The sequence below is a fragment of the Gadus chalcogrammus genome, chromosome 19 (assembly GCF_026213295.1).
Source record: "Gadus chalcogrammus isolate NIFS_2021 chromosome 19, NIFS_Gcha_1.0, whole genome shotgun sequence".
NCBI lineage: Eukaryota > Metazoa > Chordata > Actinopteri > Gadiformes > Gadidae > Gadus > Gadus chalcogrammus.
Window position 1 is genome coordinate 11,010,581 of NC_079430.1, and position 21,141 is coordinate 11,031,721.

The 21,141-nt window shown below is 44.5% G+C and overlaps 2 protein-coding genes across 2 annotated transcripts in view; both read right to left on the reverse strand.

The window, feature by feature from the left end:
• Window positions 1–17,674, reverse strand: part of grk3 (G protein-coupled receptor kinase 3) — a 37,745-nt gene extending 20,071 nt beyond the window's left edge. The window contains exons 1-2 of the mRNA XM_056578111.1: window positions 15,614–17,674; window positions 9,509–9,585 (exon numbers count right to left, since the gene is read on the reverse strand). Coding sequence (XP_056434086.1) covers window positions 9,509–9,585; window positions 15,614–15,726 — 190 coding nt within the window. The 5' untranslated portion in view covers window positions 15,727–17,674. The remainder of the gene's footprint in view (window positions 1–9,508; window positions 9,586–15,613) is intronic.
• Window positions 17,675–19,169: 1,495 nt separating this feature from the next.
• cryba4 (crystallin, beta A4) overlaps window positions 19,170–21,141 on the reverse strand; it is a 2,227-nt gene continuing 255 nt past the window's right edge. The window contains exons 2-6 of the mRNA XM_056578462.1: window positions 20,650–20,693; window positions 20,339–20,457; window positions 19,851–19,992; window positions 19,521–19,663; window positions 19,170–19,317 (exon numbers count right to left, since the gene is read on the reverse strand). Of these exons, the coding sequence (XP_056434437.1) occupies window positions 19,170–19,317; window positions 19,521–19,663; window positions 19,851–19,992; window positions 20,339–20,457; window positions 20,650–20,688 (591 nt within the window). The 5' untranslated portion in view covers window positions 20,689–20,693. The remainder of the gene's footprint in view (window positions 19,318–19,520; window positions 19,664–19,850; window positions 19,993–20,338; window positions 20,458–20,649; window positions 20,694–21,141) is intronic.

A 21,141-nucleotide genomic window follows, 5' to 3' on the forward strand; every position in this document is an offset into this window, starting at 1 on the left:
AAGAAACAGCAAGAGAGACAGAGGCCGAGAGAGATTGGAGGCCAAAAGAGTGACAGAGAGAGAGAGGCCAAAAGAGTAACAGAGTTAGAGACAGCGGCCAAGGCCAAGAGAGAGGTATAGATGGAGGGGGGGGGGAGAGCGAGAGTGAGAGAGAGAGACAGAGAAAGACAAGGAGACATAGGCATAGAGAGATACAGAAACAGAGACAGAGAGGAAACAGAGAGTGAGATCAGACCCTGTGGTGTTGCCATGGCGATCGCCTCTATGGCTTTACAGTACCTCATGTTAAGAGGTGGAGGAAGAGGGGTTGATTGTACAGTGGGGCCTTGTATCAGTGCTCTGATACTCTGTTCTGCTCACCAGGGGGCCGTGTCATGTCTTGTGCACAGAGCCGTTTTAATTGGATCGGTTCTTTTTTTATTGCATCACCGTTGCGGCATTATCACAGGGTAGTCTCTGCCGGGCGCAAAATGAATACATTAGAAAGAAAGTAGAGACGAACACAAAGAGCATTGAGCAACAAGCTGCTCGCTAACCAACTTCATGCTACCTAGCTCCTTGCTTACTGGCAGCACACAAACTAGCTTATGCAAACTATCTGTATACCAACTAGCAGGGAACCAACCAGCGGTGAACCAACTAGCTGCTTACAAACTAACGCTGTACTACTACCTGCCCGCTAACCCGTTGCATGCTAACGATATGCGTGCCAGGTAGCTGCATGCTAATCAGCAGTGGGCTAGCGTTGTAGCATCAGTGTTTAAATGGTGTGTGTCTTAGCTTGCTGTGCAGCATCAGTGTGAAATGGTGTGTGTGCCCGTGTGTTCGTGTGCGTGTGTGTTTGTGCGTGCTAGACAAGAGCACCTTCATGAACTGGCATGCGGCTTTACATGCTCAGCATCGGGGATTAGCGGCAGGTATTAACCCGGGCCAAAATAGCCATTTTAAGAAGATCACACGTCGTGACACCGGTGGCTCCGTCACCCCGCTCTGTGTACCAACGTGTCCTGGCTGAGGAGTACACTGGACCACAGGGAGACTCTGCGTTGAGCCGTGGTAGCCTCGCGGCGTTCTCCTATCACGTCTCCTTCGCCTCTTCCTCCGGGTGCTTATCACTTCTGCAGACGCTGGGTGTCAGTTCCTCTATAACCCGAGCTCCATGTCCCCCCCCCCCCACCCCGGCGACAGCGCTGACAGCTACATTCATTCAAAACAAACGCACATGCTGTGGAACGTGTTGATGCGCGCGCGCGCGCACACACACACACACACACACACACACACACACACACACACACACACACACACACACACACACACACACACACACACACACACACACACACACACACACACACACACACACACACACACAGCATTGTTTGCAGAGTGCTGACCGCTAATGCACAAGGACGCAAACACCAACACACACATGCAAAAGAAAAAAAAAAAAGAGAAAGGAAAAAAAACAACTTGAAAACACTAAGGCTAACGACTGAATACGGAAAAGAGCCATTAGGCGAGAGAGCGAGGGGAGGGAGAGACACAGGAAGCAGAGAGAGAGAAAGAGAGGGAGGTATACCTCTTACATCACCAAAAGTCAAGGATTAACGGTGCACTACGCCGCCCAGCTAATTCAACAAATGGCCCCTCACCATTAAGAAGGACAAGCACTGAAGAACTAACACACACACACACACACACACACACACACACACACACACACACACACACACACACACACACACACACACACACACACACACACACACACACACACACACACACACACACACACACACACGTTGAGTGATTAGGGAAAACACCTGAGCTGGCCAGAAATAACACATTTGCTCGTGCCAACAAGTGCAACTGGAGCCACTGGTTGAGCAAGGAGCGCAGACAATAAGACCAGAGCACCTGTACACCACGGCCAGTGTGTGGGATCATTTTTCTATTCTCTGATATTATGATTCTTCTCCAACCGTATATGACGATGCCTTCTTGTGTTACTGCCAAATTCAGACCGAGGACCAGAGGGCGATTATAATCTTCGTGTTTGCCTTCGAAACTAATCCTTTGTGTAAAAGCAGACTAACGTACAACGTTCTTAACCAGGGCACCCATAAAAGACAAATGAGACAATGATTTTTTTTGTGGGTCTTGCATATAATACCACTAACGTACGTACGTACGTACGTACGTACGTACGTATGTACGTGCGTGCTCATCATATCGCATTCAATTTTGACAATATGCATAATGACGCAGGACCTGAAACCAGCGCTCTTTAGATTTTCCACAGAGCACCAAGATAAGTGAGAAATGGATGTTTCTCCTTTTCCTCAGGGTCCTCTTCAATCCCCAACTGCGAATTCCTAGACCTTTTCTAATGTAAAGCAAGACTAAAGAGAGTGAAATTAAAGCGAGACAGTTAACACATTCAATACTACTGAGGTATTTCAAGAAAAGGTAACGTGATAAGGCAACGTTCTATATAAACACACAGGGGATATCTGATCAAGTAATAACAAAACTCCTTATTTGCTCAAGATGTGGTAGATTACGTCCCAGTAGCGTCCAGCTGTATAAGCTAGACCTGTGCACCTATGAGCCTGGTCCGTAAAAACTTGAGCACTAGCGTCATGCTGGCTCCTGGTTCCAGCCCATTTCATTGGGTGAAGTACAGGCCGAGCCCCCACCCATCCCCCCCCACCCCTGTTTTCTAACACAGTAGCCGCCACCTACATCACTCATCGCGGCTCACGTGACAGAACGGATGTCCGGGAACCACGCTAAAAGCATGTTTACCAAAGCCCCATCTCCCCCCTGCGCCACACGCAGAGTGCTAGCACCACAAGCTGCCTGTGCTTGCCACACACAGGGAAACAAGCCGGCTCGCTGAGTGGCCTCAGCGTATGAAGTTACAGAAGCAAATAAAAACGCTGCCCTGTTTATAAACAGCAAACAGGGAGGGAGTGGGGCACGGTTTACTAAACGACAGTGGCAAAAATATGTTTAGTTTTAGGGTGTGGCCTTTAATTTTTTACCTACATTTCTCTGCTGAGATGAATAAAGTATATCTTATCTTATCTTAAAGCAAAATGCAGAAGTAACGTTTGATACGGAATAGGTTTCGATGCCGATTGACTCAGTTTAGATATGAACTAAGCGGTCTACCGTGAATGTATTCCGAGAACACTCACAGGCACTTGATGAGCCGGATATTTAGACTTTATCATAAAGATTGATGTTCTCGGTAAAACCAATTTGTGAAACTGATGGAATATAGGGTGAAAAGCTCAAGGTCCAATGAAAGTCCAACACAGCTTTAGAGTCCCTAATCTGAAATGCATGCGTGCTGAATCGACACCCAGCGGGTTAGTGTAAACTACTGCTACACCCCAGCCAGCACAGGACAGCTTTGAAAGGGCACAGAGGGATGACCCATGTTTTAAAGAAATGTATATACGTTTGAAATGGTAGTTTAAGACATATCACGTGTGACGTTTACTATGTCGACTTTAGGAGTATAGTCAAATGTTGAGACGTTTATTCAGGTGCTAAAGCTACATGTTTTGAAACTAGTGAGTGGAACCATTCCTTGTAGCTTTGTCCGGTGGTTTGTGACCATATGATCACAGCCTACCACCACCAGTCATTATTTTTTAGTACCATTAAGCAATACAATCCAAAGGAAGAGTTTACTGCCCAGTACCATCACAGCATTATTTTAATAACCATATAACTATAGTAGCAAATGTGTCATTTTCTAGTGAAAAGACCACTTCTACACGCCTTCTCCTTCATTGTGAAGGACCGTTTTATTAGAACTATTCGTTCTCTCATAGGGTCATTCGAGGCTGAAGTCCCTCTCATTTGTGTGCACAGGTGACTGCCCACATATTCCTGCAACACTATCTCTGGATGAATCCAATGAGCTATTTTTAATCAGGAGCGGAGAGCCCACTCAAAATGCCAACAGTGTGGTTATTGATAGGTATAGCGAAGACCAAAAGAGCTCCAGTTGATGATGTGGAATGGGTTTACACAAGGTCTGCCTGTTGCCCTCTGAGTGATAAGGCCCGGTTGGCTGGGAGGAGGAACCACAAGGTTTAAGGACAAGGCTAGGTTGTCTCTGCCAATGGTGATGTACCTAATGAGAGCACATCACTCAGCACTCAGGAAACAAACCAAGTTCACAACCGAAAAACAAAGCACATGAACTCAAACCTCTGGTATACTGTTGACGCTAACATCACCGCCTTTCTTTCATGAATTTCCTAAAACTGTTTTATTGTTCCAACTTCTTAATCGCAACACAATATGCATAAATGATTCCAGACTATTACCATACATTTTTTCTCCAATGATTTCTGCATATGATTACTTTATGCAGTGGAAAGGTTTTCAATTGTTTGCCCTTGTATCATCGTAACCCAGGTGGGTTGGGAGATGCGGTAAGAGAGACATAGCTTTATTAATTTCTCGAGTTGGTAATGAAGACCAGAATATCAAAAGAAGTAGGTTTCAAAGAAGTAGTATGAGCAGAAGGAGCTCAACTCATAGGGGAAATGGATGGGAGGAATCAGGGGTCACAAAAGAATTGTTGACCTCCCAATCTAGTACATATACCAAAGCATTCTGGGAAAGAAGAATCCGGGGGTAAGAGTTTATTTTAAAGACCCCCCCTCCATCTCCTCTTGCCTCAGTTCATCACCAATTTTATTCGTTCTTTAATCAATTCTCTCCCTCTTTCTCTCCCTCTCTCCTTCTCTCCCCCTGTCGACAACAAACACGGCGGCAAGCACTGGTCACGTTTCCACAGCAACGGCAGTTGCTTAGCAACACACAACTCTCCATCATCCATTCCAGAAGTCTGACAGATGGAGAGGGAGAATGCCAGGAGTAAAGAAGGGGTGAGGGGGATGAGAAGGCCCTCTAATGGCTTGAAGTGAGGAGCATAAACAAAAGATATCGAGAAAGTTGTAAGAGCTTAAGGGGTAGTGCAAGGGAGTTAACCCGGTATCTTTTGGGCAATGTGATCAGCTTCAGCCGCATTAACAGAAGTAGTGTTAACACAGTTTGATTTGAAACCACCATAACAACATACTGTGCCTTTTAGTCGGGTGGTGCCTTGCTACCCAGAAGCCCCAGGCTCCTAAACTCAGTAGATTTGGGTTTGTGTCAATCACACCCATCACCATGAAAAATAACAACTTGGGTTGGGGCTATTCCCATGTCGAAGGGTCGAGATCGCCCCATGATTGACAGCCGGGCCCCACCCTAATGACAACCGGGGCCCACCCAAGGAAGGTAGTGAAGTAACAAACGTTTTGCAGCAGGAAGTAGGAAGACGGGGAAGACAGGCACATGTTGCAATACCATCCTATCCCCAGTTAAAGCATTTCAAAGAGTTTTAGAGCAGGGTTTCTGCATATGGCAAAAAAAAAGAATATTAATTAAACATTAAATTCTTTCAAAGATGTAGACCTTGAGCATTATGTAATCGAATGCATGTATGTATGTAATGTCAATTACATTTAAAAATCGAGCCGGAGTTAGCATTTTGTGGAGGCATGATTTGTATTCCAACGTGTTACCTAACAATCTTGCTGGTCTCGCTGCCTTGTAATGAGGCCTTCTGTGAATGTCAGTTACACCGTTGCTCACATGTGAACCCTCAAAATAAAACTTGGCGATAATGTGAAAGCTAATTAAAAATCATACATTAGCCTACAAATACACACAACTTTATATACTTCCTTTATAAGGCTCCTAAGAAAATACAAAATCGCTTACATTGCAATACAAAAAAGGTGTGCAATGAATGTTTACAATGCAGGGTTGCAGACCTTTTCATTGGAGTAAGGCAGCCTTGTAAGGTGAGTGTGAACCATGATAGACTTATGACGTTGGTTTTGCAATTGCATTTGAACTCTGAAACCCCAGTGGTAGTTCCAGTACTGAAAGACTGGTCCAACACAATGCAAATTCATGCTAGTCATGCTAGGCAAAGCTCCCGGCAGTAAAGCATGATTATCAAGTGAAAGGATGAGGCTGCAGTGGATTCAGCTTGGCTCTTTGTCGACAGGGCCAGGTAAAATGAAAAAAATGTACAACGCATTTATCCTGCTGACAAGCACCGTTGGGCTACTTATCGGCAAATAGCCAGCTTCTTGGTGAAATCTGTTTAAGGTTAACCACATAGAAGCTGCCTTTCAGCAGCCTTTAAAGTAAAGTGCACCTTGATTGGCATGACCATGCAGTGTCTGGATTGTGGCTAGGCTTACATTTTGAACAGCAGTTATGCATTTATCTATCTACCTCTCTATCTCTCTCCTCTTCCAATTCCTATTTCCAATATTAACCACTACTGAAAAAGGATGAACGAGAGTCTGAGAGTCAAAGTACCATCTACTTCCAAATGGTTCTCGCTATGCTACCATGTTATTGCCACCATTGTCTTTTCCTTCATAAAATCAACTGAAAACGGCGGCATCCAATATATATATAATAAAAAAAACACCTGCAAAACCTGACAAAGTCAGTCACAGCGGAACAGGAGGAGAACTCAGGTTGAAAGATTATGACTTGAAGAATGTGACTCAAGGATTAGCCGTAGCACGCTACGCTGTGCGCCTTGTTGTCTTGACGTCTCTGGTGCAGCGAGACACAGCGCAGTGAGAAACGTGAAGCATCGGCGGCGGCGGCGCCCGAGCGACGGCAGGGCGAGACGAGCGAGAGAGAGCGAGAATTACCGCAGTCCCCCAACTCTCTTGGGGGGGCACCGGGGCCGGGAACAGTAAGTAAACCTAGAAGATGCCTGGAGGGGCGAGCGCGGGTCCCCAGGTACACTCGCTCACCACCACACGCTCCGCGTGACAACGGCGGATGAGGAGGACTGTTGGAGCCGTTGGAACCAAGGCGTTGGGGAGGGGGGGGGGACGGGGGGGGACAGGAAACAGGTGACTGCATACTGAACCGCTGTAAGACGGCTGTGGCTTACATTGGACGCATAGCCGACACACCGCCTCAGACACAATGCTCTCACGGATGTTAAAAGAAAGCATGTCGGGCGAACTAAGCGATCAGTACGAGGAAAATTGACTTAATCAATCGGGGTGTGTCCTGGTGGAATCATAGGCTCAGATCAAACCATACTTCCGATGGTGTGAGAAGGTGGGAACACAAAAGAAGTATGCTCCACTACCATGCCCACCGAACAGTTTGTTAGCACTACACCGTTTGACCAGAGTAAACCTGACAAAAAGAAAACACCCGACAATGACATGTATCAGTGGCGCGTAGCAGCGCATGATTCCAATGGCAACCCAACATCAACACAGAGCTCACCTCAAGATGTTTATCATCTGTCAACGGAGCTGCAATGATTCCCAGATATACTGGAGCAAATTGAATCACTCTGCATAATCAGTTTAAACAAGTAGGTTAGCTCATGGAACAGTGGTTCTCTCACCGAAAATGGTTCCATCCTACAGATAACGATCGACTTTAATTGAGAATAAGCCCTCAACACAAAACAGCCATTAAGCATGGAAACAAAGTCATTCATCAGTATCATTTTAATAAAAAAAGAGGGCCAGGGTGGAAAAGCATAAATCAAACTAAGTTCTAGCCTGTGTTCATGTACTTTCCCCTACACTGCATCCTTGGCTGTGGTAAGTGAACAGTGATATTAAACCTGCACATCGGTTTATTTGCGCTCCCATAAGCGGATCTGCCCACATCCTACCCTTCAGCAGAGGCAGATCTATCCGCCCACCACCAGTCTAGCATGCATCTAAAAGGCCCACTTTCTCATATGCAGCCTACCCACCTACCATTACTACAAGCAGTTCACAGGACGAAAGTGTGGTTTCACACCTGGATCGGCCTGCAGAACTCCAAAAGTGAAACACCAGTGTCCTATTTACTGACATGGACCCTGTGTATTTCTAAAAAGCCGACAACACCTCACCCTCACCCACTCGTGTTTCGCTATGAGAGGATGCGGGGCCTGCGCTGTGGGGCATGTTCAATGAAAGTCCTCAGCTACATACGGCTTGGGCCAATCAGATCTCAAAAAAGCGTGGGACCAGGTCCCCGTTTAATCCCCTAAAACGTGTGACATCAAAAACGCTGACGGCTAAGGCGGTTGGCCAACGAAAAGTAACGACTTGGCAAGAACCAGGCGACTCCGTGGGCTAAAGGCCGTCGGTCTACATTGATATTCTCTGGACAGAGCAGAGAATGGAGGCAAAAGAGCAGGATCGTGAGCCCCGGGCCGAGCCCGCCTTCAGCTCTGTTTGGTATTTAGAGAGATTTTTACCCAGTCTTATTAATTATTCAATAAATACTGTTTCACAAATTACATTTTGTAACAAATTGTTCTTGTACACATAGCCTTTCCGAGTGACCACGAGCTTTGTGTTCGAGAATAACTGGTTGTATTCCTCGTGGTGACAATTTGTACATTTTCCCTTTCGTTGTATGTTTGTTAGGTCTGGCTTTCCATCAGAGGTCAAGCTGTTGGGGACTACAAACAGCATAAATGTTCTCTTTTCTATAAATACAAAAAGGAGAAGATGAGTTGCTTTGTCAGCCCTGGAAGACAGAAAGACTCAGAGAGGGGTGCCAACTGGGCCGTAAAATAATGGAACATTTCAAGCAAACTACGGCGTTATCATTTTCTGATAAATTTGGTTCCACGTTTCTAAGAGTCAAAATTTTTATTTTTTTTGGCAATGCAAACACATTATCTTTTAGAGTTATCTGTGTAACCATCTAATAATCAGTAATCAGTACACAATTTTGAGCAGTCCTATGGGGTTAGTAAGTTTGCACCGATTTGTAGTTCAAATTTGTAGTTTTTGTTTATGGGGAACGCTAGATAGCTAGCTTGTTTCCATCTGTTGGACCCAACAAATCTGCTCCTTTCATTAAAAATCTGTAGAAGTAACATTTAAATCAAAAGCTTCAGAATAAAGGTCACTCATAATAAGCGACTGTTGTGAAAGGGTCCAGGGAATAGGTGCGTGCATAGACTGTTGCCCCCCCCCCAATACCCTGTTCGAACAGTCAGCTGGACCGAGGCGAACGGTTTAGCCTGCTACCAACTAGCCAGGAAGCAGAGCCTATTACAACAGCTTTGTTGTTCAAAACCCTTCACTAATAATAGGTCAACTTGAATGTGCTTAAGACGATTGCCATATTTAGGCCTAAACTGCCAGCCATAATGCCCATGTTCCAATCAAAGTCAAATGGTGAATCTTTGAAGTTGCATATACACACAACCACTTAAACTCACCATAACCGTAAGCCGTGAACATGATTGAAACAAAAAAATGTTTTTTGTGTTCAGTTTATGCAACAGGATGTCTTGACAGACGTTACAGATTGAATTTCAAATTGAAGCCTTACAGAGGTGCCACTCTTATTCAGATTCAACCACAATCAAAATCACGGCGCTCAGCCCGTGGATGATTGGAACCGCAGCGAGACTTACCTATCTTCTGGTTGAAGACTTTGTCAAACGTCAGCTCATCCCTCTCCTCCAGGTACTTCTGCATCACACTGCGAATACTGGAGACACACAAGAGATATGGAAGCGGGTTAAAAAAAAAAGGAAACACAATAACAACAAAGAAAAAAACAACCTTTATGAGCCGAAAGCAGTAGCTCACTCCCAGAGAACGGCAGCAATACCCAGAGGCTCAAGCCACTGCCTACTCCACCTCCACCCGGGATCCGAGCCTAGGTTTAGGACTCTCCCCTCCACCACCTGTCCCCTGTTAATATCAAACTGTGGGGAGGGAAGGAGGGAAGGTGACACATGGGAGGCCAGTAGGGAAGAACTACACGCTACCCCAGGAGAGGGTGTTAATTAGACCTGAGCTGGGGAGAATGAATCAATTAGCACCCCCCTCCCGATTTACATTGCAACCACATCACACAAACACACATACTTTGGGGCCTCTCAAATTAAAAAGAATTACTTGAAAGAGAAAAGTCAGTAGTGAACTCACTATGAAACTTACATTTACTAACTAACAATGTCACCAGGTGAACACCCTATGAAAACTTTATGTGCTAACAAGGTTACCAGTGGATGTCAGCGTGTAATTTAGTTGAAATCTAAGTGAAGTTGCGTGACCTGAGCGGAGTTTGAAGGACGTGGATTTTTGTACAGAACCCTCCCCCACCCGCGCACACCTCCACCTACACACTCCCCCACAAACACACACACACACTCCCCCCCCCACACACACACACACCAGCAAAGGTGATGAGGTTCCTCATTTCAATATACACCAGTTCTCAACCCAAACTCAATAACAGTGCTCTCTATCAAGTCCAACTGGCTGTGCAACTGTGTGACATGAAGGAGCGTTAACTCGGCCGGCTGGGTGGCGTGAGTGGGAGGGGTTTTGGGACTGTTTGTAAAGAAGAATGTAAACAAAGAGGGACAGGCTAGACAGCATTCTGTATTTTTTTTATGTATCAAGGATAGGATGTGAATTTATTGATTACATCACATGACTGAAACAACTATCGATCAGCCTTGACTACAGATATGATAATCTGGCAGAGAACGGGTCATTTTAAACTACGAGTGAGTTTAATTATTATATATTTAGGCTTTAAGTGAACAAGCACAGTTAATCCAAAAAAAATAAGACTGTGCAGACAGTCTCTAACACCATCAACAGATGCTTTGTAACATCCCAACACATGGCGTATAAATAGCCTTTCAGGAATTCCAATACCAAGTTTGTTCGTTTTATTAGCAGCGTACACTAATTCAGTGGGTAGCCTTCTGGAGAAGTCCATTCAAACTTGGGAGAAAGGTGCTCATCTAGCTACAATTATTTCATATGTGGCACATGTGCATAAGCTAGGCATAGTGGTTAGCATAGCTGCCAAACAGGAAGGATTTGACTGTGCAGTCTGCCTACCCCTGGGGGTATAGGCCTCCGGATACTGCAGTTACGCCTACCATCAACGTAGCATGGCACCAAAGAGATGGCGCTAATCTTAAACACACATTAAAAGAATAAGGACTGTATCTTTACTTGGAGATGCGTTATGACGGGTAAAATGTCGGTTGCAGTGAGTTTGTTTGCCCAGTTAACCATTTAGTAAATGACTAGTGTCTTAACATCTAACGTACAAATTTTAAGCTACCGCAACCTCGCCTTCTCCCACACTAGTGAGAAACAATGTAATGCATTTGGATTTTCCACGTCTGCTAGACTGGTTGGTACCAAGCACCGTAACTGTCACCTCTGTAATGCTGGTGATGCTGAGAAAATTCCAACCATCTGCCACCAAAACATAAAAAAAATTGAATAATTGGACTTGATCTGAATATTTCTGTCACGTAGCAACCATTACTAAACTTAGCAACAAACCTCCGACAGCTGTTGCAGCTAAACACATTTTCCTCTAATTTTGCTTTCCCAAAACATTAAAATACAAATTCTGCCCACAATGTGGACCGGGTTTGTTATTCTTTAAATCAGCTGGTTCAATGGAACACATTCTCCTCAAATGATGTGTTTCCAATTAGAATTAAAAGGTAGACCCAAAAAAGAACAGCCAAATATTCGACCCAATCAGACACTGATAATAGATAATTGGTTTATTGTAAATTGAAAAAGGAGGGAGAAGACATAATAAAGACTTTTGTTATTGAAACTAGGCCACTGCATGTTCACTGGCAAGCAATAGGCCAGTGGCAGAGTGCAGTTACACTTGGTTCTAGATCGGGTTGTGGTGGACCTTGACTGCTATGAAATATTGTTAGACCCACCACTTTCCACCCATAAATAAAAACAATTATTAAATGCCGTTGATGCTAGTTTACACATCATTGTACATTTTATTGGATACCATATATGAAACAATTGAATGATTGTCGTGTATAGCAAACAGCATATACTCTGTTGATTTTAAGTTAATAAATCACTGCTGGGGGCTGGCTGCTGTGCGGTAGTGTTGGGACATGAGGGGGGATGGTGGCCTTAACAAAGAGTCCATGAGGAAGGATTGACAACATTCAACTATTGGTACTGGTGCGCCTATATGACCTTGGTTGGAGCAAAGTTTCTTGCTGTGATGCGTGTTTGTGAAGGCCAACCAATCAGAGAACCTTGTGTCATCAGCTAATGTCTGATCAAGAAGTTTTGTGTCCGGATATACAGGAAATCAGCGTTATGAGACATGTTCACTATTTGATTTGTAATCTGGCGTTGGTTTCAAGTATTGACCGGTTCAAGTACTTGGTCCGCAGTTAGACCATACCCATGGAGTTTCTGTGATTATACCAGCCCCAACCCCCAACAAAAGCGTGTCCGACACTTGCTACCATCATAATGCATTTTCGGCACATATGAGTACCAAGTTCTGCAAATGTAACTTTTAGTGATTAATTGAAAGAATGCAAGAAATTAGTTTTCATTCAAAATGTTATCCATCATTTAAGAGGGATCGATTAAATTCACCATGATACAATTGGTGAATTATTTATAATTATATATATATAAAAAAATAAAGAGTAGTGTAAGGTAGTAAGTAAATCCTTAATGTCGTATAATGTCAAAAAATATAGCAACCAATACTCCAGCCTAGTTAACGATCCAACATTAGGAGTTCATGTCTTTTATTAAAAGTGGTCCCTCTAACATCAGTACAACCTCCACGTTGTCAGAACGCGTAACCGCACAAACTAAAAAAACGACCATACATGAAATAGCGCCTATTCTTGCTCATGCAGTCTTCGCAGAATGATTTCAGTTCTGCTGGGTAACGTTCAAAAGGTTGTTCCCCTCATCTCTGCCCCGTTTCTCAGCGCCTCCACTGCTTACAACTGTGCTGTCAAAGTCTCACCCCACTGCCAGCAGGCAAGGCCCTGTGCTCGGGAGAATGTAGCAGCACCACGCTAGCTCCAACTGCCCCCCCCACCCACCCAACCACCCACCCCCCGCGCAAAACACACGGCTGAAGGCACGCGGGCTATGCATGGATAATAGTATGTATACTAGTACATATTCAAACAGAGTGAGCCGGATATGCAATGTCTACTAGGAGATAACCAGTTCTGTTCTGTACTTTATTAAAAGGCATAAATCCAGCTGGATGTTTGCATTAATGATTCATGCAGTTGTAAACAACCATTATCATGGGAGAAGTACCCATTTATGTGGAATACAAGTGCGGCGAGTGCTGTGAATTTTGAGGGCTAAAGCCACAGGAAAGATCTGCCCAATTTGTTCTAATGTGATTTGTTTTTGGACAATGGAAGTCACCCAACGGTTTGAGTGTTAGACAGTGATGGTTGTGACTAGGGAAAGCACATATTTTCTATTATCAGCTCATTAAAAGGAAGAAGGTATTAAGAAAACAATGACTTGAGGAAAAAAGAATGAGTTACTACAATTGACTTGACAGCTAAAACAATATATATATAGTATACATATTATACAGTTAGCTTCATGTGTATTCACACAATGTTTTTTTGTGCCTCAGTTGGCCAATGTGCTAGCCTGACTGAATCTCAATACAATATGAGGCCAATGAAGTTATTCTGTTTTCTGGTATCGGCCTACTTCAGTGACCACCATGAAGATCTTACCGCTTCCTGGTCAAAGACAGCGTCCTCTTATCGGGGTTATCGCTTCTTAAGGCTGTGGGCGTAGCGATACAGGTGTGGACAACATCAACAGAGGGGGAATGATTTAAGTACTTAACCTGATGCCAAACACGGAGGAAGAGTTATTATGCAATTAAGAAGGAAACAGGCAGATGATGCAGCCCTGGTCCACAGTCTTGTTCTTGTGTATTTAATTAAAAAGCACAACTGCATACTATTTCAAATATGCAAAATAAGCCTTTCATCAACTGTACATATCTGGTTTAAGCTTTAACAGGGATTGGCCATTTCACAAGTAATCGTTACTAGATGCAAGTGCATTACAACAGCAACGTTTTTGGATAATGTGCACAGCATGGGGGTTTCCTCAGTCAAGGTTTTGAATGTGTACTGCCATAATTGGAGGTGGGGAAACATTTTAACATAAATAAGGCCTATATTTGAGAAGAATTAACACTTAATAATGCCTAGCCTACTACAACTGTCCTGGACTTACAGGGTAGCAAATGCACTTTTCAGGCCTATATCTGCGTGTGTCTCCTTAGCAAAACAAAAAAAGCTATTCTTGTGTCTTGCATTCAGTTACATACAGTTAAATAACAACATTAAGATGTTGAAGGATTTGTCAGTAGCCTGTAAATCTTTTACGCTTGGTATAAAGTTCAAAATAGTTGGTTTAGGTATTTGGTTAAGTTCAATTATTTGTCGATTAGGAGGTTGCTATGGTTAAGGGTTTAGTGTGGAGACGGTCAGGGGTTAAGGGAAGACATCTGGCCAGAGCTGCTGGCACCGGAGCCTGGGGAGCCGGTTCTGGCACTGATGCTCTAGTACCAAGGCGGGGACGCGAATACAGAAAGGCAAAGGGGGCCTCTGCATCACTGTGTTGATTCTAGTACGGTGAATAGTAAATACCATAACAGATCATACACAGAATTGCAAAATGGCCAACTTGATCCATAATCTCTAATCTTGGATCTCTAATCCTATATATAATCTAGCCTGTAAACAATTAGGACCAAGATGTCCTAACAAGGTAAATTACCATTTGTGACATGGGGTCCACAAAACGGGTCCACTGCATAGGTAAGAAAAATGAATACATCCGACATGGGGGTACAGGAGAATCTACTGACAGCCAATGTATAGTAGAATTGTATGCTACCACATCATAAAACCTAATGGAACAATCGATATTCTATTTAAACGACACTGCTAGGCCAAAACCTTTAAAACGCTTAAGCCAAGTCAAATATAGAGATTGGTCGAAGCCCAGAACCAATACAATGCACACCAGTGAAAAAATTAAGGAGACATCGGATTGATTTTGTGGCAAAGTAAGCGAACGATAAAAAGGGTAGAGTTCAAGTTACCCAACAGCCATATCCTGACCCTGGAATGGAGAGCCTCAGCTAGTTCTGGTACAATGACATGGCGGTTTGCACGACAAATGCCCTTTATATTGTTGAAGTTAAATAGATGAAACGAAATAAATGTTTCGTTGTAATTCCTTTTGGACTGCATCCAATTGGGCCACTGGTCATATCGAGGCGGGGGGGGGGTAAGATATGACTACGATTGAATCGTCTCCCCTTCAGGAAAATACAGTCGGATATCAGACATTAGAGAAGCCAGTTTCACATCTCATCGTCAGAGCTTTTAAGCAGCAGGTTAAGCAGCAAAAAGCCAGCTGTCAAAGACTAACAGTGAACGAACACCCATGCAAATTAGCCTTATAAGCAGCACTGGCTTACTGAAGCACATACATTTAATGTTATTTAAAAATCTCTCTCTCTCTCTCCATCGACTGATTGCTCAAGTGTCGTATTTCAATTAATAAATAAAGCACAGACTGTTAAATCGGGCATCCATCTCCTTGATCACCACACTATTAGGATGACTGGTTAAACGGATGACTGACGGACGAGCACCGCGGTGCTGTTCTGGTGGAGATCTGGTTACCTGGGTTCAGGGAGGATGATTTTCTTACTCGCCCGGGCCGCTGGAGTAGACTTGCTCTTCTCCATCGCCATCAAGTAGCTGACATCGGCGAGCACTGCTTCGAGGTCCGCCATCTTCAGCCCCGGACAACCGAATCGATGCCAGATATCACACGGGGAATGGGTTGAAGAGGTTATAAACACGAATGTCGCCTTATATTACCAACACCCGGGGCCCATGTGCATGACGGAGAGCTTTGTGGATGGCAGGGAACACCATCAGCCGGAATGTCGTTGGCTCAAAAGCGTGTTATTCGGTACACTCCGTTTCAAAACACATCATTGTGTGGCTGAGAAGGGGGGAGACATTGATGAGTGAACGTGGATTGTATAGGTTGCTGGGTGGTCGTCGTCGTCGTCAGAGTAGTTGTACTTCCCCAGAGATTCAGGCATCGCAGTGATACGGCATAACGGGGAAATGTCAATGCAAATGTTGCATTTAAATGCAGCTTGCGATCACGTTAATGGCCACCGCTGCCCCGGACTCTGCTGGTTGGCGATGGGTTCTGCCTCGACCAGGTAGGTCTCAGAAGAGGGTTAGCAGAGGAGCACTGTCCAGTCCTACAGGTCCTTGGACATCGTAGGTCCTACTGGGAATGATGTCCATCCATGAATGATGCGCCCCACTGATCGGTTCGTCTAGGGGGGGGGGGGGGTAGATGTTTGTAAATGGGCGAGCGATTGTTTTACAAAATCAGAAAAAATAACGAATCAACAGTGGAAGGCCGTTCGCTCAGATAATAACCCGAAACCCAGAGAACCCAGCTCCGTTCCACTTGAATAAAGACACGTGCAAACACGGCCAGTGAGTCACGTCAAGAGGTGTTGTGTTGAAGTTAAGGAGAGATTCCCAGCACGGCTGTTGTTTATGTTGCCATCGTTGTTGGCTTCCTGTGTAATGTTCCTTATCGGCTCAGCGATCACCCGAAAGCTCTCCCGAACGGTGCTGTTCAGCAGAGCGACCTGGCACTGTGTCCAGTCCAGGGAGACGGGACGAGCGCACAACAACAAGCTGCTACATCCACACGTAGCCCGACCGTTTACTTTCTATAACGTCGGAAACAACGATATGTGGGTAGTCGACGAGCTAGCCTGCACGGCTGCTAGCGAGGACGAAGAGGCTAACTCGCTAGCCAGCGAATAGAAAATTACCTCCCACGTTTCCACCATTCGGAAAATGTGTATTTTTTTTTAATTATTTAAATGCAGTGCTGTTCGCCTAAAAGCGTTCTCATTGCTAGTAGCAAGTAGTGTCCTGATGTGGCCAGCTAGCAGCTACGACTCCTGGCTCGACGTCCGCCAGCGATGTGCGGTAATAACGTTTAACCACCAGCGGGTGGAACCGCGACTCGACCCGGGAGGAGGTCTTCAAGTCTTCAGAGGCACGGTCGTAAAAATCCAAAAGGTTTTATGAAGATTGGTAACACGGCACGAAATAATCCATAATTGCCTCGTTAAGCAGAGCGCTGGGGGGGGCCCTCCTCGCTTGGAGACCCGACACAGAGCGACTGACGGCGGGAGGGTGGCGCGGCGGTGACGCGTGATGATGGAGGGGTGGGGGGGTGCGTTCCAACATAGAAACTGGATCGCTTGGTTAACGCAATAACTTTTCTTCCTACTCTCCGCCGTCGTTTGACAGTCGTAGGGCGGTTGGACCTGGAGACTAGGGTCGTGAGCAGCTCATCGGTTGCGAAATGGTGACGATGTCTCAGCTTCTGCACAGTACCCGACGTAATCCTTCCCTTAAAATATAAAATAAGAACCAAGCACTACGACGCGTTCAGCACGCTTCGGCCAACTGGAGCGAGAAACACTATTCGATCGCCAGGAAAAGGACGCCTCTTCGTATGCCGTCCATTCGTTCGCAAACTAGCCGTCCACAACTAGAGTTTGATTGTTTTAGCTCCAATACGGCACGTATCATTGGAAATCCGCTTCAATAGATTCGAATGTATTTAAGTAGCTGTGTGTTGTAGTAGGCTACAGCCTGCTTTGTGGTTTAACTTCCTCCCACTGCGGCGGAGTTGCTCGCAAAACGCGGAGCTGGATGATGACCAGAGCGGATCCGAATACATGTGTTACGTTAATTATTCACTTGTTGTTGTGACGGTTCAACGTTTAATCCAAATAATTGTATTGTTTTTATATAATGGCATGCAATGGCGCGGGAAATCAATTTGCATGGTAAAAGATGTAGACCCATGAGTCGTAGCATTTCCTAGGCTATTTTTAATTGGGATATAATTTTGCCAACACATGTTGTTAGCGATTTCTTAAGTGACACATAGGCTTACTCGTGCAGTAGGGAAGTCATTACACTAACATAATTACACGTCGTAATCGTGTTGTTTACATGAGCGCAATGGATCAAAATGAGAACTGCTATGATACGCTCCAACCATCCGTTGGATGTTGGCGTTAATCGCTTTCTCCTCCCACCACAACCAAATTGTTGCCCTTATAGTGCATGGTCATTGATGGGGTGGCTATAACAATGTATTTCAGTTCATGTCCAATTAGCTATTTATTATAGAAAATAAGCGCCATCTCCTGTTGGGCAACGAAAATTGCAGATTATTAAAATGTGAGCTAATTAGAAAAAAATAATGCATGCATTTGGTTTTATCTGCATCGCATAAATGATTTCTTTTTGCTACATAGTCATATTTTAAATGGAGTCTCTTTTGTTAAGTAAATCAAAAACGCAACAACCAAAACATTAAATCATCGCATTACTCTTTGATTTGTCTTTGTTTCAGAACATTGATAAAGACAGTTAATGTTTTGTATTAACTACTTTGGACGATGAGAATTGTTCACTAGAGTTATAGGTGCTTTGACTTTGACTAGGTGCTTTGACTTTGACTAGCTTTTGTTTGTTTAGGCCTATCTTACATTCAGAATGGACACCATGTGACTGTACAATGAAGAAACTTTTGGCTCAATAGTGCTTCTGCTTAATATTAGCCTTCCGCAGATAACATTTTGTTATCAGCCCTCTTTGTGTGTGTGTGTGTGTGTGTGTGTGTGTGTGTGCGTGCGTGCGTGTGCGTGTGTATACCTATTGGTTTTATATTCAATACCTTTAAGCCACTATTTTTTTTGTTTCTTGTATTTACTTAATTTTATTTATATTACATAGTCATTCCAGACCACATTCCTAGTATGAGCAAACTTAACCTGGCAATAAACCCCATTCAGAATCGGAATCCAAACGATTAGTCAGTGTTAAACTGATTAATTAACAATTGATAAGGCTGCATTGAACAAGCTAACAGAAACAATCTGCTTGAAACCTGTCCAACCCTGTTTGGCGTAGTGTGTTTCTGGTTTATTTCCCTATCTATCAGATTACTCAGTCAAATGAAGCAAACCGATTAAAGAGGAAAACAGTGATGTTTTGGAAAGACAATTTATTCAGCGTTTTTTCGAAAGCAGTTGGGGAGGGGGTATCATTTGGGAGGGGGGGGGGGGGGGGTCATCAGGGAGGAGAGGAGAAGAAGGTTGCATGAGGAGGTTTACTGCTGAATGCGGCGGATGGACTGGATCTGGGGAGTCTGGGAGTGGGAGCCGAACTCCCTGAAGTGCTTGTACTCCCCGCAGTGACGATCACACTCCATGATGTACTGGTATCCACGGTAACCGGGATACTGGTAGCACACAAAGCTGTTGCGAAAATCAGAACGAGACGTGCGACAGTTAGAGAGGGAAGTAGTAGTGGACGTGGTTATTGTGAAAGAGGGTTCTACAGGGCTCACGTGAAACCCAGGATAACACAACCGAGGGAGTCGTAATATTTGAGCGAAAGTCAAAGAAAGAGAGAGAGAGAGCGAGAGAGAGAGAGTGGTGGTGGGAGGGGATACACTTACGCTCCGGACTGCACCCTGAGGGATCCAACCTCGTTGTTGCACCAGCCCATGGCCTGCAGGGAGGGGTAGTCGTCGCTCAGCTCTCCCTTGCGGGCCAGGAAGTTCTCACGCTCGTAGATGGTCATTCTGCACTCCCTGTGGTTCTGTACACACAGACACACGCACACACAGACAGTTCCCATTGATTACATGATTCTATTAACTTCATAATGGTAAGTCATTTGGTGGACACAGCATGTAGAGTATGTCTGGGTTGGATGCAGATTGAATCCATCTCAATGATAATGAAAGGGAAAGGCATATCGGTTTCAAGTTATAATTTGGACTCACAGCGCAGGCAATGGGCCTGAAGGAGGTCATCCTCTCGATGTGGTAGGCGTTGCTGCCGCCGAAGGCGTCACACTGGGGGTACTCGCCCCTCTCCAGGACAAACTGCTGTCCCTGGTAGGAGGCGTGCTCGTAACCGACCCAGCTGGAGAAACACGGGGGGAAGAGGAGTGTGCATTAGGCTACAGCTACTTATTCAGGGAAAGGAAGTCATGCTGTGTGCCTTACAGTGGATTTTGTGAAATATATGGCCCTTAAGAGCTGGTCATGGATCTGACCAGCTAGGAGCCTACAGGTGGGATCAGGAAATTCTGGGATCGAACCATGTATCTTTTGGCTAAACACTAACCACTACACCCACTAATTAAAGACCCCAATCAGTTGTATTGTGAAATTTCCTGTGTGTATATTTTGTTAGCACTGATGGCAGATGTGTAGCACCAATGGTAGTGTTCTGAATGCTTTTCGTAGGCGTATCTGGGTTAACTTACGCGCCACTCTCCACTCTCAGGGAGCGGACAGTCTCGAAGCCGAACTCCATGACATTGCAGCACTCGGAGGTGAACTCGTGGCGACGGCCCTGGAAGCACTCCTCGTCGAAGACAATGATCTGAGCAAGAAAAAGGTTTTGTCAAAATTTGGAAACCAAAAATGGTTGAGTGAAAGGTTGCCTTAGCTTTGTGTCCATGCTTCAACTATATTGCTTGTATTTTTCGTGACTTCACAACTAAGACTATGAATGCTATAGTTTGAATAACTGTAAAACCCTTGTGATATATTTTCCTCAAGACCACAGTCTCACCTTCCAGTGGCCGGAGAACTTAGTGCAGTGGTGAGTCATTTTGGCTGTAAAAGAGAAGGAGAAATTGTTCAGAGATTGGGACATACCCGGACTACACAGTAAAAGAAGGCTTCAATTTACACAACAATGTACAAAGTGGTCAAATTGGTTTGCCGGCTGCTTGGTAAACAAACCAAACCAAAACATGTGTATACGTTATCAAGTTTCACTGAACATAACACCATAGAACAGCTTGTAATATCAAGCAGAAGGAGAGCTACACAATGTTCCTCCCAGTCTAGTTTTGCTTATTACAGGCAATATTATGCCTGGGTTACTATATACTGTGTGGAAGGGAAAACTGCCCTCTCAACTGTTTTATGTCTGATTACACAGAAATATCAGCTATATATTAACAGTAGGTTAAAGGGTAAACCTGAATGCATAATCGCTGGACTAAAAGCTTCAGAGTCAGAATAGTAGTTAAAAATAGTTTACAGAGAAATAGAGTTA